Source organism: Callithrix jacchus, chromosome 7, assembly GCF_049354715.1.
Source record: "Callithrix jacchus isolate 240 chromosome 7, calJac240_pri, whole genome shotgun sequence".
In the NCBI taxonomy this organism is placed as follows: domain Eukaryota; kingdom Metazoa; phylum Chordata; class Mammalia; order Primates; family Cebidae; genus Callithrix; species Callithrix jacchus.
Window position 1 is genome coordinate 90736778 of NC_133508.1, and position 13717 is coordinate 90750494.

Below are 13717 nucleotides of genomic sequence, written 5' to 3' on the forward strand. Positions count from 1 at the left end.
GGTGGTGCACACCTGTAGTCCCAGCTGCTGGAGTAGCTGAGGTGGGAGGATTGCTTGAGCCTGGGGAGCGGAGGCTGCAGCTGACATTGTGCCACTGTACTCCAGCATGGGTGACAGAGTGAGACCCTGTCTCAAAAAAAAAAAGGAGAAATTAGGGCACAGGCCAAGGGATGGCCATGTGAGGACCCAGCAACAAGGCTGCCATCTGCAAGCCAAGGAGAGAAGCCTCAGGAGAAAGCAAACCTGCCGCACCTCAGTCCTGCACTTCCAGCCTCCAGGATGGTGAGAAAGTGAAATTCTGTTGTTGGAACCACCCAGTCCATAACCTTTGCTACAGCAGTCTAAACAAACTAATGCACACCTATAAATCAGAAGTCTTACTAACATCAAAGAAGCCAGAAGGAATTAAATTCTCAAATGAAAATGATTGCACTTGAGAAGAACAGCATCCTTCTCTTTAGGAATTTCTCCACTGCAGAGCTTCCTCGAGAACTTATGCTCTGTAAGGGGAGATCTTTGCTTCCTTCACCAAGATGCTCCCAGTACTGACCACAGTGCCTGGCATGTGACAGGCACTTGACAAACAGCTGGTGAAGGAATAAACTGCAAACCAGCAACTGGGCAAATGTTTACACTCTCTGGTCTGTGAAGCAGGCCTCAGGCCAGCAGCCCCAGGCAGCCGGTGAGGGGCTGGGGCCGAGCTGGTATGCACAGAGGCCTGTCTGTGACTGACCTGCTGTCAGCAACCCAGAGGGTACCAAGGTGGCTATGGTTTGAACATCTGTTCCCTCCCAAACTCATGCTGGAACTTAATCCCCAGTATGGCAGTGTGGAGAGGTAAGGCCTTTAAAAGGCGAGTGGGTTGGGTCATGAGGGCTCTGTCTCATGTATGGATGAATCCGCTCATGGGTTAATGGATGATCATGGAAGTGGGACTCCTGGCTTTATAAGATGAGAGAGACCTAAGCTAGCATGCTCAGCCACCTCGGGACCCTGCAGAGGCCCTGCCAGCACGAAGGATCTCACCAGATACAGCCCCTCAATCTTGGACTCAGCCTCCAAAACTGTAAGAAATAAGTTTCCTTTCTTTATGAATTACCCAGGGCCAGGTATTCTGTCACATGCAACAGAAAACAGGCTGAGACAAAGGCACAGCTGAGACCCTGGGAGAAGCTGTAGGAGGCAGGTGTCAGCCCAGTGTGCACCCTGATGACAGGCATCCCTTGAGAGGCGGCCAGCACTGGAAGTGTGCAGGCGCTGAGTAGAGAGTTTCCCAGCAGGGCTCTGCGGCCCATGGTCTCCTGGGGCAGAAATGGCATTGCAGAGAAATCCCTCTCTGCCCTATCAGCAGTTCGAGGTTTGACACTATATAAGCTCTGAGCTGGGCTTTCCCTCCCCAACCTACCGGTGAATCTTCCTGTTCTGAAGTGATTGATTCTCTGTGAAAAGCTCCATCTGCTTGTTTGACAGGGAAACACCTCAATGAACCATCCTTGTGTCTCTCAGAAGGCAAAGCAGGAGGTACAGAGTCTAGGCCAGGCAGCAGCTTCTCAGCTACAGGGCCCCCTCGTGCCTCCATTTCCCCGTGTCCCAGCAGCTAAGCAGAGGAGGTGAGGCCTGAGGCCCTTGGTCCTGGAGCCTCCCAGGAGTATCCACAGAAAGCAGCTGACGGCACCTACCTGTTAGGGTGGGAGAAATGCAGCAGCCTCTCACAGGCTTGGGGGTGAGACCGGGGTGGTGGGCTTCCTGCAGGGAGAAACAGGCCCTGGCAGCAGGTGGGGCTGGGGCCCTCAGCAAAGTCCAGGTCCAGCAGGCTCTTCTCCGAGCCCGGGGTGCAGTGGCCGTAGCTCCCATTCACTAGGCAGAGAAAGACAGGGAGAGAGGGGCACAGTGAGTGGGGGCAGCCTGCAGAAGGGTGCGGGGAGAGGGCGGTCCCTGGGGTAGGGCGAGGGACAGGGCACCCAGAGCCAACACTCACGCATCCCTGCTGCATGCCAGGTACCAGGATACCTTGTCTAATTCCTACAAGCACCAGCTGGATTGATAATCAAATCCTCCATTCTCAGAGGGGGATGCTGGTGCTCCAGCAGTTAAATGACTGTTACGCAAACACCGGACACCTCCTGTGCACAGACACTGCTCTAGCCGCAGGAAACACTGACAAACAAGAGAAACTCCCAGTCTCTTGGAGCGTGCTGTGCCTTATCCTCAGGTAACCACACGGTGCTACCAGGGCAAGGTGTGAGAGCACCAGCTGGGGCGGGTGGCTGCTCAGCCACGCTGCTGCCCACAGGCGGGAGGGAGCGGTGCTGACATGTGGATGTCAAGGAGTAGGCGCTCACTACACAGCATCTGGTACTGTTAACACCAAAGCTCAGTCCACATTGTCTTCCAAATTGTGTCACACTGTAGAAGCACAGTGTGCAATTACTCAAACCTCGCTATCACCCATGATTCTTCCATGCCTGTCTCATGCCCTGCCTCGCCCTGCTAGTGGGTTTCTAGGAAGATTAACTGAAGCAGTTGACGTGACAGTGCTGAAAAACCACATAAGGTGTAACCAAAGAGTCAGGCGAGCTTGTTCTAAGCTCCTTCCCCTCTCTGGGCCTCAGTTTTCTCATCTACAGATGAGGGATACACACCTCGAAACTCCATCTTCTTACACTTTCTGTCCTGTCATTCACAGAGCGAAGCTAGGGAGGAAAGGACATGAATTTGGGGGGCTGAGAGACCTCGATGTGAGCCTCTACTCTGCCCCAAACCAATTCCATAACTCAGACAAATCCCTACGCGTGGCAGACCCTGCTTCCCCCGTGTAAGATGGGGCCAGTCTCGTCCGCTCCCCAGTGATGCCATGAGGCTTTGAGAACAGAGGTGCGAAGTCCCTAGCACAGTGCTGAAACCTAGCGAATGCACCAAGGATTGTTCTTATTGTTAAACAGCACTTCGAAAAGTACAAAGTGCCCTGCAGATACAATAAAACATGATCAACAGGCCAAGTATGCCCGGCACCAAGAAAGATAAACTATTAAGATGTGAAAAAACCTGGTCCCTGAACACGATTGACTCCTTAACATGAAGAAAAGGATGTCAGCAAGAGCAGCGTTTGCCGAGCAGCCTGTGCAGGACCAGGGCCGGGGACCACACCACTATCTCATTCTAGCATTCCCTACTGCTGTCTGGAGGAGACCTGAGTCTCACTATCCCCATTTTACAGAGGAGAAAACAAAAGCATGGGGAGGTTCAATTACTCACCCAAGAACACACAACTAGGAAGCCTCTGAGTTGGACTTCCGGATTGGGTCTGTCAGACCCAAACCCCACATCTTAATCGCTACATAATAAGAAGAGCCTTTAAGAGAGTCCACCCCCAAGGATCCTTGTCCCTCAACCCTAATTCTAGCCTGCCCCCAAGGCAGTTCCTTTGGCACACAATGATCCCTGTGCTGATGCTGGGCACTCAGTGCTAACTTGCCACATGCCACAGCTCTGGACGGGCACCAGGTGTAGCTTGCCGAGCACGTGCCAGTCTGTGGATCAGCATGCAACGCTTGCAAAGTCCCAGGGCAAGTGAGGTGCTCAGATAGGAGCTTCCAGGTTCCCAGCCACACGCAAGCCTGTGGAGAGGACTCCACTTCCCAGCCCCAGCCCCAGCCCCAGCCCTGGCCCATCCTGCTGCAAGGAACGCTTGTTCCCTCTGGCCCTGGCTGCTGCCCGGCCAGCTCCTCACAAGCTTATGTTTTAATAACTGGGTTGTTTTTTAATTAAAATGAAATCCCTGGTAACAAATGTGAATGGCCTGAGTTAATGAGAGCAGGCTGTCGCTCATTTAACTCTGTCTCTGCTTGGCCGTCTTTGCCTTTTCCAAATCGTTTCTGCATGCAGTTTTATTGTCCCATTGAGGCAAACCCTGGGACTGGGCCTCAGAAAACTGTGGATAATTTTATGACCATTAATAGCATTTGGAGCAGAGAGAGCTTAATCATCACACAGGGCAGTTTCACAGGGGTTTTTCTCCCAGAGTCTCTAACAGGGGTGTGGTTCAGAGCTTCCTTCCAGGACTCACCAGGCCCCTCGGGGGCCTCGGGTTACTTCTCCCCTCCTGCACTTAGGAGGTGGTGTGCAGTGGGGGAAGGTGGGCCCTAGAAAAGGTGGAGAGCCAGCACTCACCAAGCCCTCACCCATCAAGCCCTTCAAGGGACCAGCTCTGTGGGGCAGGGGCAGGGGCAGGACAGCCACTTTCCATATAAGAAAGGCAAGGTTTAGAGAGAGATTCTGTGCCTTGGGGCAGACTTAGGGGTCTGTAAGAGGCAGGGCCACAGTTCAAACCTAGATCTCCCAGACTTCAAAGCCCACATACCTGTGGCCTCTTGGTCAATGGCTGAGTGACCAGAGATCCCTAAATCAGTGTCCATACCTTTGACTCCAATGAGGGTCATGTTGGAGAGCCTCTGGGGAAATAGAAGAACCATCATAATGATGTCTAAGCTTTAATCTTTGCAATAATTCTGCCAGGAGGGTAAGCTCACTCCATCAACAGAGGAGGACACAAAGGCTCAGAGGGGTCAAGCAGTTTGCCAAGGTCACGCGGGGAAGGAGGAGCTGAGTAGTGATCAAACCTATCTCTTCTATGGGAAGAAACAGTTTTTACCCAACAAACTAAGGGCCTGTTAGCTTCTTCTTCTCTGGATACAGTAAAAGGTTTTCCTGCAATAAATAAATAAGCCAGCTTTGGGAAGGAGGGAGGGAGGGAAGAAGGGAGGGAAGGAGGGAGGGAGAGAGAAAGGGAGGGAAGAAGGGAGGGAGGGAGGCACCACTCAGGTCATGGTATGGTGCCACTTAGTGCTCTAGGCTCATTCAAGCCCTTGCCTGCCAGGACCCTCACAGCACTCTGGGTGGAAACATCAACCTCCCAACCTTGCAGAGGGACACTGAGCACCAGAACGAGCAAGTGGCCACCCAAGGTCATATAGCACTTGCTGGCATAGCCGGGGCCCAAAGCTAGGTCTCTCAAAGCCTAGACTCTGCCCTGGAATACCTGCTGCCTCAGAAGCTGGAAGTGAAACCCAACGCTGCAACATGTGTCACAGAAATGCTGCTGTCACTAGAAAGATGGGGGGACTCTCACTGCTGCCCATCACGGGCCCACATCTGCCAGAAAAGATGTAGGCACTGCCTCCTGTCTGTTGTATTGCCTCCCTGTCGCCAGTGGCTTCACAAGACACAGATGGGGGAGGTCCACTCCTGCTCACTCTCCATCTCCAGAGAGCATGGATGGATCCTTCCTGGGAAAGCCAGGGGAGCAGGGGTGCCTTAGAAAGCGGTTGGCATCAGCAACTGTGTCTCACTCTGTGCCACAGGGGCCAAGAGCAGACCTTGAGCCTGGCTTTCCCCATGCAAATGAAGCTCCTTTGGAGACTTACATGGTGATGGGGTCCTGTGTTTACTTTTACAAGTTAGTGAGAAATCCTAGAATGTCTGAGTCGGGACTGGCTGGCCATCTATTTCACTAATAGATAAGAAGCTGAGGCTCAGAGAAGGAAAGGGCCTGCCCCAGTCACACAGCAAATCTATAACAGGGCCTGGATTGGCACTTTGGAAGCTAGGTAAGAATTTGGTTTGGTTTCCTCATCAAGCCTTCGTTTTCTTGTCTGTAAAATGGTGCTAACACCTAACTCCCAAGGTTGAGGTGACAACTGAGAGGATGAACACAATGCATTTGGCATGAGCCTACCTCACAGCTGGTGCTTGAAAAGTAATGTGATGATAATTATTTCTTTTATTTCTCCTTGAGCCTGGGCCAGGGAGATGGGGACCTGTAAGAGAAGCATGCTGTCCCCAGAAACGGCAGATCTGGATGACTCTGAGGCTAGACTCAGAAGGACAAACCCCCAAACTTGGGGACATGCAGGATGGGGCAGCCTGGACGAGGTCACAGCCAACAAATCTGAAGCAAACAGCTCTAGTTACACACCAGAGAGCTTTGCAAATTACCATAATGACTTGGCTATAAAGTGGCACCACATATAAGGTGACTCCCCACAAGAATTTTAATTTATGCTGAAACCTGCCAAGTCTGCGCGACAGTGGACAATGATGCATTCAGCATCTAGGACCCAGATGCTGCCTCCTTGCAGTCCCAGCAGCATCAGCAGCTGGGGTCCAGGCAGGCCTACATCATGACTGCCTTCTTGTTCATCCATAAGCAGACTTTAGTGCCTGTCGGGCACTGGACTGGTGACAGGGCACTGCACTTTACAGTTTACAAAACATTTTCGCAGCCATCACCTGTGAGCTTTATTGCAACCCTTAGGAGTTTGCTGGGCAGGCTCAGAGAGGGCAGGTGATTTGCCCAAGCTCACACAGCAAGTACAGGGCTCAGATTTGCCTGACTCAGCCATCTAGTTGGCAAGCTTTTTCCATAAAGGGCAAAAAAGTAAATGATTAAGGCTTTGTGGGTATATAGTCTCTGCCATCACTACTCAACTCCAACCCTGTACCATAAAAAAAAAAAATAAACAAATGAATGGACCTGTGTTCTAATAAAACTTTATTTAGAAAAACAGATTGCTGGCTCTTAGGCTATTAATCTGCCAGCCCCTGATCTCCTGCAGCAGTGAGAGAGATAGGATTTGACATTTGAAATGAGCATTCTTTTTCCTGCATTTTCATCTCCTAGTGGGCATTCAGTGAATGGACGTGCCTTCAGCCTGGTTCTGGGGCCCCTACAGTCTAGGCTCCCCCCGGCCACCTGGTATGACCTCACATGTCCATGATGCTTCCTGCTCTGAGGCACACATCCTTGTCACCCCATTTGGCCTGACCCTTCCAAACCCCTCTGGGCCCTCAGAGCCCAGCAGAAGTACACCTCCTTCTGGAACAGTCCTTGGTCTCCTGCCTTCCCTCCTGGTCTCCCCCACTGCCTGAGCTCCCGGTCTCAGCATCCCTGTGAATAGCTGCCACTGAGGTGCACCTTCTGCACATCCAGCACATGCCAAATACTCCCCATGGTTTATCTCTAAATATTCACATCACTACAGCACTCCGTCCTGCCGCGCCGATGCCTTCAGTGCAAGGAAAGTCCTACTTCCCCTACCAGCCTGAGAAATCCTTCAGACAAGGATGTTGGAGCCCCAGAGCTGCCGAGGGTGTGTGTCCCGAGGCAGGATTTTCTCCAACTGGCTTCACATATTGAAGAGAAAACAGGGGCACAGATCAAAGAAAGAGCTTGTCCTAGTCACACAGTGAGTGTGTTCCCTAGACACCTGGCCCCCCAGGCATGTGCCCCTCATTCCTTCATTTCCAGCACACAGTCAGGCCCACAGCAGGTGCTTAGAAATGCTGGGAGGGTAGACGGCTGGGAGACCTGTTCCAGGTTTACTTTTGTGCCCACTATATGCCAGACACTGTGATTTAGGGGAACGGAACAAGTTTTGTCACACACACACCTAGGTTGAAGTCCTGCTCCATCATTAACTTTCTAGATATTTGACCCCAGATAGCCACCTCGCCCTTCTGAGCCTCAGTTTCTTCATTTGTAAAATGGGAATAAGAATCCCAGCTCCAGGGGATGGCTGGCTCTTAGGATCAAGTGAGGCAGGCAGCACTTTGATAAAGGCCCCTCTGCTGCTGTCTGGACAGGCAGGGAGACACAGTCGCAGCCCTTGGTGTAGACCTATTTTCCTGGGCAGTGGGCACCAGCCGCCATGGAAGGGCAGCTCCAGGCCAATGGGGTCATGCCAGCAGCCCTTTCCTGGGAGGCTAAGCATGGGCATAGCAGCTCCTCTCTGAGCCTAGCTTTGCCCTCTGTGCCCCAGGAGTGCTCCACTAGGCTTCCCACGGGCCAGGCCCTGGCAGGAGCAACCCAGGGATCACAGGAAGGAGACACGGTGCTTCCTGCTTCCCAGGTCCTTTGCTTTTTTCATTTAGTAACATACCATGATACCAAAGTGGATGGAGCGCCCGTTATGTGCCAGGCACAGTGCTAGGCTCTTTTCATGCCAGTATTGCTAACCCCATTTCCAGAGGAAGAGCAGCTCACTACAGGACACACAGCAGGGGCAGAGCCCGGCCTCCTTCATCTCCTAATCCTTTCTGCCCTCTAGGCTGCCTCATCACTCCCTCTTCTCCGTCTTCACAAAACCCAGAGGCCCAGAGACCAGCAGGGAGAGGGCTTCTGAAAGAGGAGCAGCAGGAAGGTGGACAGCCCAGCAGGGCGGGCCAGGTTAGCCGAAACCTGCTGCTGGCCTGGAGCCACATTGGGCCATTCATGGCCATGGGGGCGGGGAGGGCACATAACCTCAGCGGGGGGCTCTGGAATGGCAGGCCTGTCACTCACAGCCTCACACCGGGCTTATGCCACCCGCCACCTCTTATCCCAGACTGCTAGAACCCCATAAATTCCCCTTTAAAGCTAAGCTAGACTTACAGCGACTCGGGCCAGTGAAACCTGAGCAGGCTCACCTCGGGACGGCGCCACAGAGACACCTGAGCCAGCCCACAGGTCCAGCGCGGTCCAGGGCCAGAGTGAGCAGCCCAGGGCGGGTCACACGTGTGGGGGCAGGTATGTGGTGTGTGTAAGTAAACACAGCCAGGGGCCAGCTTTTCCCTCAGACTCTCTTACTATGACCAGATTCACACATCAGCAGTCCAAGATCAAGGTGCCAGTCAATTTGGTTTCTGGTAAGGGCTCTCTTCCCAGCTTGCACATAGCAGCCTTCTCACTACGACCTCACACGGCCTTTTCTCAGTGTGGGCACGCAGAGAGTGAGTGAGCAAGCTGAGGGCTCTTCTTCTTTTTTTTCCTTTTTTTTTAATGGGGAGGAGACAGGGTCTCACTCTGCTGTCATCCAGGCTGGAGTGCAGTGGTGCGATCACAGCACACTGCAGCCTTCCTGGGCTCAAATAATCCTCCCGCCTCAGCCTCCCAAGTAGCTAGGTAGGACTACAGGTATGTATCACCATATTTGGCTAATTTTTTATTTTTTAGAGATGAGGTCTCACTATGTTGCCCAGGCTGGTTTGGAACTCAAGCAATACTCCTACCTTGACCTCCCAAAGTGTTGGGATTACAGGCATGGGCCACTGCCCGATCTGGTGTCTCTTCTTATAAGCACACCAGTCCTATATGATCAGGGCTCCACCCTTACGACTTCGTTAAACTTTAATTACTTCCTTAGAGGCCTCATCTGCAAATACAGCCACACTGAGGGTTAGGGTCTGAACATATGAATTTGAGAGGGAAACAGTAATATTCAGTCTGTAACATCCAGGATTGACTCCCTCCTTTTCCCTCCCTAATAGGGTCCCATACTTCCTATGTCTATCTGTGGAGCTTGAGAGAGACCAGTATAGCACTGCAGATAAGAGTATAGATTTTGGAGCCAGCAGACTAGGTTTGAATCCTGATTTTGCCATTTACTAGCTGTGTGACCTTGCCTGAGCCAAGCAACTTAGCTTCTTTGTGCCACAGTTTATGAAGTTAAAAGAGTTAACGTACCATGTATTAAGTACCTAGAACAGAACCTGGCATACAGCAGGCAGTACATAAGTGTTTGCTATCATGGTTGTTCTTATTGACCCCACTCCAGGATGGGCTGTGGAAGGCCTGAACCACTCAGCGTGAGCTCATCTCTCCAGATACAGTGCCACAGTGAACGGCTGAGAGAGAGACATGTGAGGCTAGCTGGCTTAATTAGAATCCTGGCATTTCTGTTTAATGACTCTACTCCCCTGCATGTGAATGAGAATGCATGCAGCCCTGGGACCTAGTAAAAGCCATTCTGTTACCTGAAGAAAAGTCAACTGGAGGACAAGGTCAACAAAATGGGGCCTTTCAGCCAGAAGAGCAGCAGAGAAACTAAGTCACAGCACTGGTGGCACCAAGAACCTCAAGTGAATAGTAAAGCTCCTATAGTGTTTCTAGCCCGTCACAGATGGTTTTTTTTTTTAAATTACTGAAACCAAAAACATCCTTACTAATATTTTTCTACAAAATAATTTTTATCCATTTGACAACCTTTGTTTTAAATTGGAGTATTTAGTCCATTTATACCATTTGTATTTAATGTAATTACCATATATTTGAGTTTAAATCTTTTTTTTTGAGACAAAGTCTTGCTCTATTGCCCAGGCTGGAGTGCAATGGCACAATCTCAGCTCACGGTAACTTCCTCCTCCCAGGTTCAAGCAATTCTTCTGCCTCAGCCTCCCAAGTAGCTGGGACAACAGGCATGCACCACCATACCCAGCTAATTTTTCTATTTTTAGTACAGACAGGGCTTCACCATATTGGCCAGGCTGATCTCAAACTCCTGACCTCATGATCCACCCGCCTCGGCCTCCCAAAGTGCTGAGATTACTGGCATAAGCCACCGTACCTGGCCGAAATCTTTTTTTATTTGCACCTATTTTAGGTCCTTTTTCTCTCCTTTCTTACCTTCTTTCAAATTAATCAAATATGTTTTATTATTCCATTTTATTAACTTGTTAGATATACTTTCTTCTATTGCAATCTAATATAGATTAGGACAGTCATGCGTCATTTAACAACAGGGATACATTCTTAGAAATTCATTTATTGGTGATTTCATTGTTGTGTAAACATCATAGAATGTACTTACATAAACCTAGGTGATATAGCCTACCATCTACATGGTATACATGATCACACCCAGGCTATCTGGTGTAGCCTATTGCTCCTATGCTACAAACCTGTACAGCATGGTACTGTACTGAATACTGTAGGCAACTGTAACCCAATGATTAGCATTTGTGTATCTCTAAACACAGAAAAAGTATAGTAAAAGTACAGTATCATAATCTTATAGTACCACCATTGTATATATAGTCTGTCATTGATTGAAACATTCTGCAGTGCATAAATGTACTTTTAATACTTTCTAAACAGGACAAGAACCTCAGGACTCTAATTCCATTCATGCCCCTACACATACACATTCTTTGGGTTATTGTTTTGGTATATTTCAGTTCTACATATATTTTTAAAGTGTTGCCAGATACTACTATTTTGTGTAGTCAATATGGTGTTTGTTTATGTATTTCTCAAAACCAGTACCATAGTAATAGTTAATATTTTTTAAAATACTTTCCCTTCATCTTGTTTCTATATGAGGTCTTTTTCTTTCTGCATTAAGTCTACTGGCAAAGAATTATCTCACTTCTGTTTGTTTGAAAATGTTATTATTTCACTGCTTATGAAGATTATTTTTGCTGGGTATAGAATTCTAGGTTGGCGTTACCTTCTTTCCATATATTATGGATTTATGCCACTGCATTAAGAATTTCATAATTTCTATTGGAAAGTCATCTCTAAGTCTTTTGAAGTTATCTCATCTTCCCCATCAACCCTGACTACTTTTAAGATTTTCTCTCTGTGTTTTGTTTTCAGCAGTTTGACATAACTATGTTGTGCCTCAGTGTGCTTCTCTTTGTATTTATTCTGCTTGAGGTTTATAGGAATTCTTAAATATGTGGCACAATGTCTTCTGTCAGTTTTGGAAAACTACTGGCTATCATAACTTCAAACATTACTTTGCTAATCATCTTTCCCGTCTTTCTGGGACAATAATGTATTATTAGGCCCTTTCACCATGTCCTATATATCTCATGCTATTTTTGAATTTTCCATCATTTTTTAACTTTCATGCATCAGCCTGGATTTTGTCTACTGACCTATTTTCCAGTTCACTAATCCTCTTTTTAACTGCATCTAACTTTCAAATCTAGCTTTTGAGTTCTTAAATTTAGTTACTATATTTTTTAATTTAAAATTTTTCATTTTATTAATTTCTATGGTTTCCAGATCTCTATTAAATTCTCTATTTGCTAATCAATTTTCTTGAACATATTAATGTTATTAATGCTATGAACAGTTATTTTATTTTTTGAGACAAGGTCCTGCTGTGTCACCCAGGCTGGAGTACAGTGGCATGACCCTGGCTTCCTGAAGCTTCAACCTCCCAGGCTCAAGCAATCCTGCGACCTCAGCCTCCCAAGTAGCTGGGACTATAGGCGACACATGCACCATCACACTCCGCTAAGTTTTGCATCTTTTGTAGAGACAGGGTTTCAACAGGTTGCCCAGACTGGTCTTGAACTTCTGGGCTCAAATGATCCTCCAGCCTTGGCCTCTTAAAGTGCTGGGATTATAGGCGTGAGCCACTGCATCTGGCCAATCACAGTTATTTTAAATCCTCTGTCTGATAACAGCAACATTGGACTTGTGTGTTTTTATTGTGATTTTCCCCCTCTTGGTCCTATCTCCTGGTATCTCTGGTAATTTTTGACAGAATGCTCAATATTGTGTATGAAATTTCGACAGATGATTATCTTCCTCCAGAGAAAATTTTATTTTGCTTCTTAAAGGCAGTTAAAAGAGGAAAATATCATCTTAATTCGGTCTGGATTTGGCTGTTTGAAAGCTGGGCTTCACTCTTTGTAAAAGTTGATCTGTTTCTGGTTCATCCTTTCTCTTAGATGCTGCCTTTCAGGGGCCTCAACTGAAAGCCTGGGATGCAAAGCTTCTTGGCTGACTCTGAACTTCAATTTTTGTCTTCCTAGAACTTGAAGCTGTTGAAAGGTCTGCCTAATTTATCAACTATTTTTCTTCTTCTTCTTAGAGACAGGGTCTCTGTTGCCCAGGCTGGAGTGCAATGGTACAATCAGAGCACACTGCAGCCTCAAACTTTTAGGCTCAAGGGATCCTCCCACCACAGCCTCCCAAGTAGCTAAGACTACAGGCACATACCACCATGCCCAGCTAATTTTTAAATTTTTTTAGAGGCCAGGTCTTGCTATATTGCCAAGCTGGTTTCAAACTACTGGGTTCAAGTGATCTTCCCCACTCAGCTTCCTAAAGTCCTGGGATTACAGGTGTAACCCACCATACTCAGCCCTCTTCTCAACCTCATAGCTACCACATCTGTTGGTTTCTTCATCTCTTAGCCTGTGCCATGCATTAATCAGCAAATATCTTGAAGGAAAAGCAACATTGAATGTTAGCCTCACTTTTGGCACTTCCTATCTCCCTGGGATCTTAAACCCCTCAAGATCAGCCTGTCTCAGTAGCACTTAACTCCAATTTTTGTCTCCATAGCACAGTAAGGCTACAGAAAGATCTATTGAGCTCTCTGACTCTTGGCCCTACATTACCCACAAACTGGCTAATGCCTGAAAGGAAGAAGTGGCAGAGTGTCATATTCACCTTAGTGCATTTCCCTTCTCTCTGGCATCTTGGTTCCCTTCTCAAGTCCTAGCCATCTCATTAGTTCTTTAATGCCTTTTTTTTCCCTTTAAGATGGGGTCTTGCTCTGTCACCCAGGCTGGAGTGCAGTGGCATGATTTCGGCTTACTGCATCCTCTGCCTCCTGGGTTCAAGCAATTCTCCCACCTCAGCCTCCCAAGTAGCTGGGATTACAGGAGCCCACCACCACACCAGCTAATTTTTGCATTTTTAGTAGACATGGAGTTTCACCATGTTGGCCAGGCTGGTCTCAAACTCTTGACCTCAGGTCATCCACCCACCTTGGCCTCCCAAAGTGCAGGGATTACAGGAGTCAGCCACCATGCCCAGCCAGTTCTTTGATGCCTTTAAATGAACATTTTATCCAGAGGAAATATTAGTCCGATACAAGCTAATTTGCTATAGTTAGATGCAAAAATCCCGTTTTAACAAATAATTTTAATGACTCTATAG

The 13717-nt window shown here is 48.3% G+C and overlaps 1 protein-coding gene across 10 annotated transcripts in view; it reads right to left on the reverse strand.

The window, feature by feature from the left end:
• GLIS1 (GLIS family zinc finger 1) overlaps positions 1-13717 on the reverse strand; it is a 237716-nt gene that overhangs the window by 100878 nt on the left and 123121 nt on the right. For all 10 annotated transcript variants that reach the window (XM_078331891.1, XM_054236263.2, XM_078331888.1 and 7 more), the window contains one exon: positions 1680-1857. Coding sequence is in view for 9 of the 10 variants with exons in the window: in XM_078331888.1 (XP_078188014.1) it covers positions 1680-1857 (178 nt within the window). In the remaining variant the exon portion in view is untranslated. The remainder of the gene's footprint in view (positions 1-1679; positions 1858-13717) is intronic.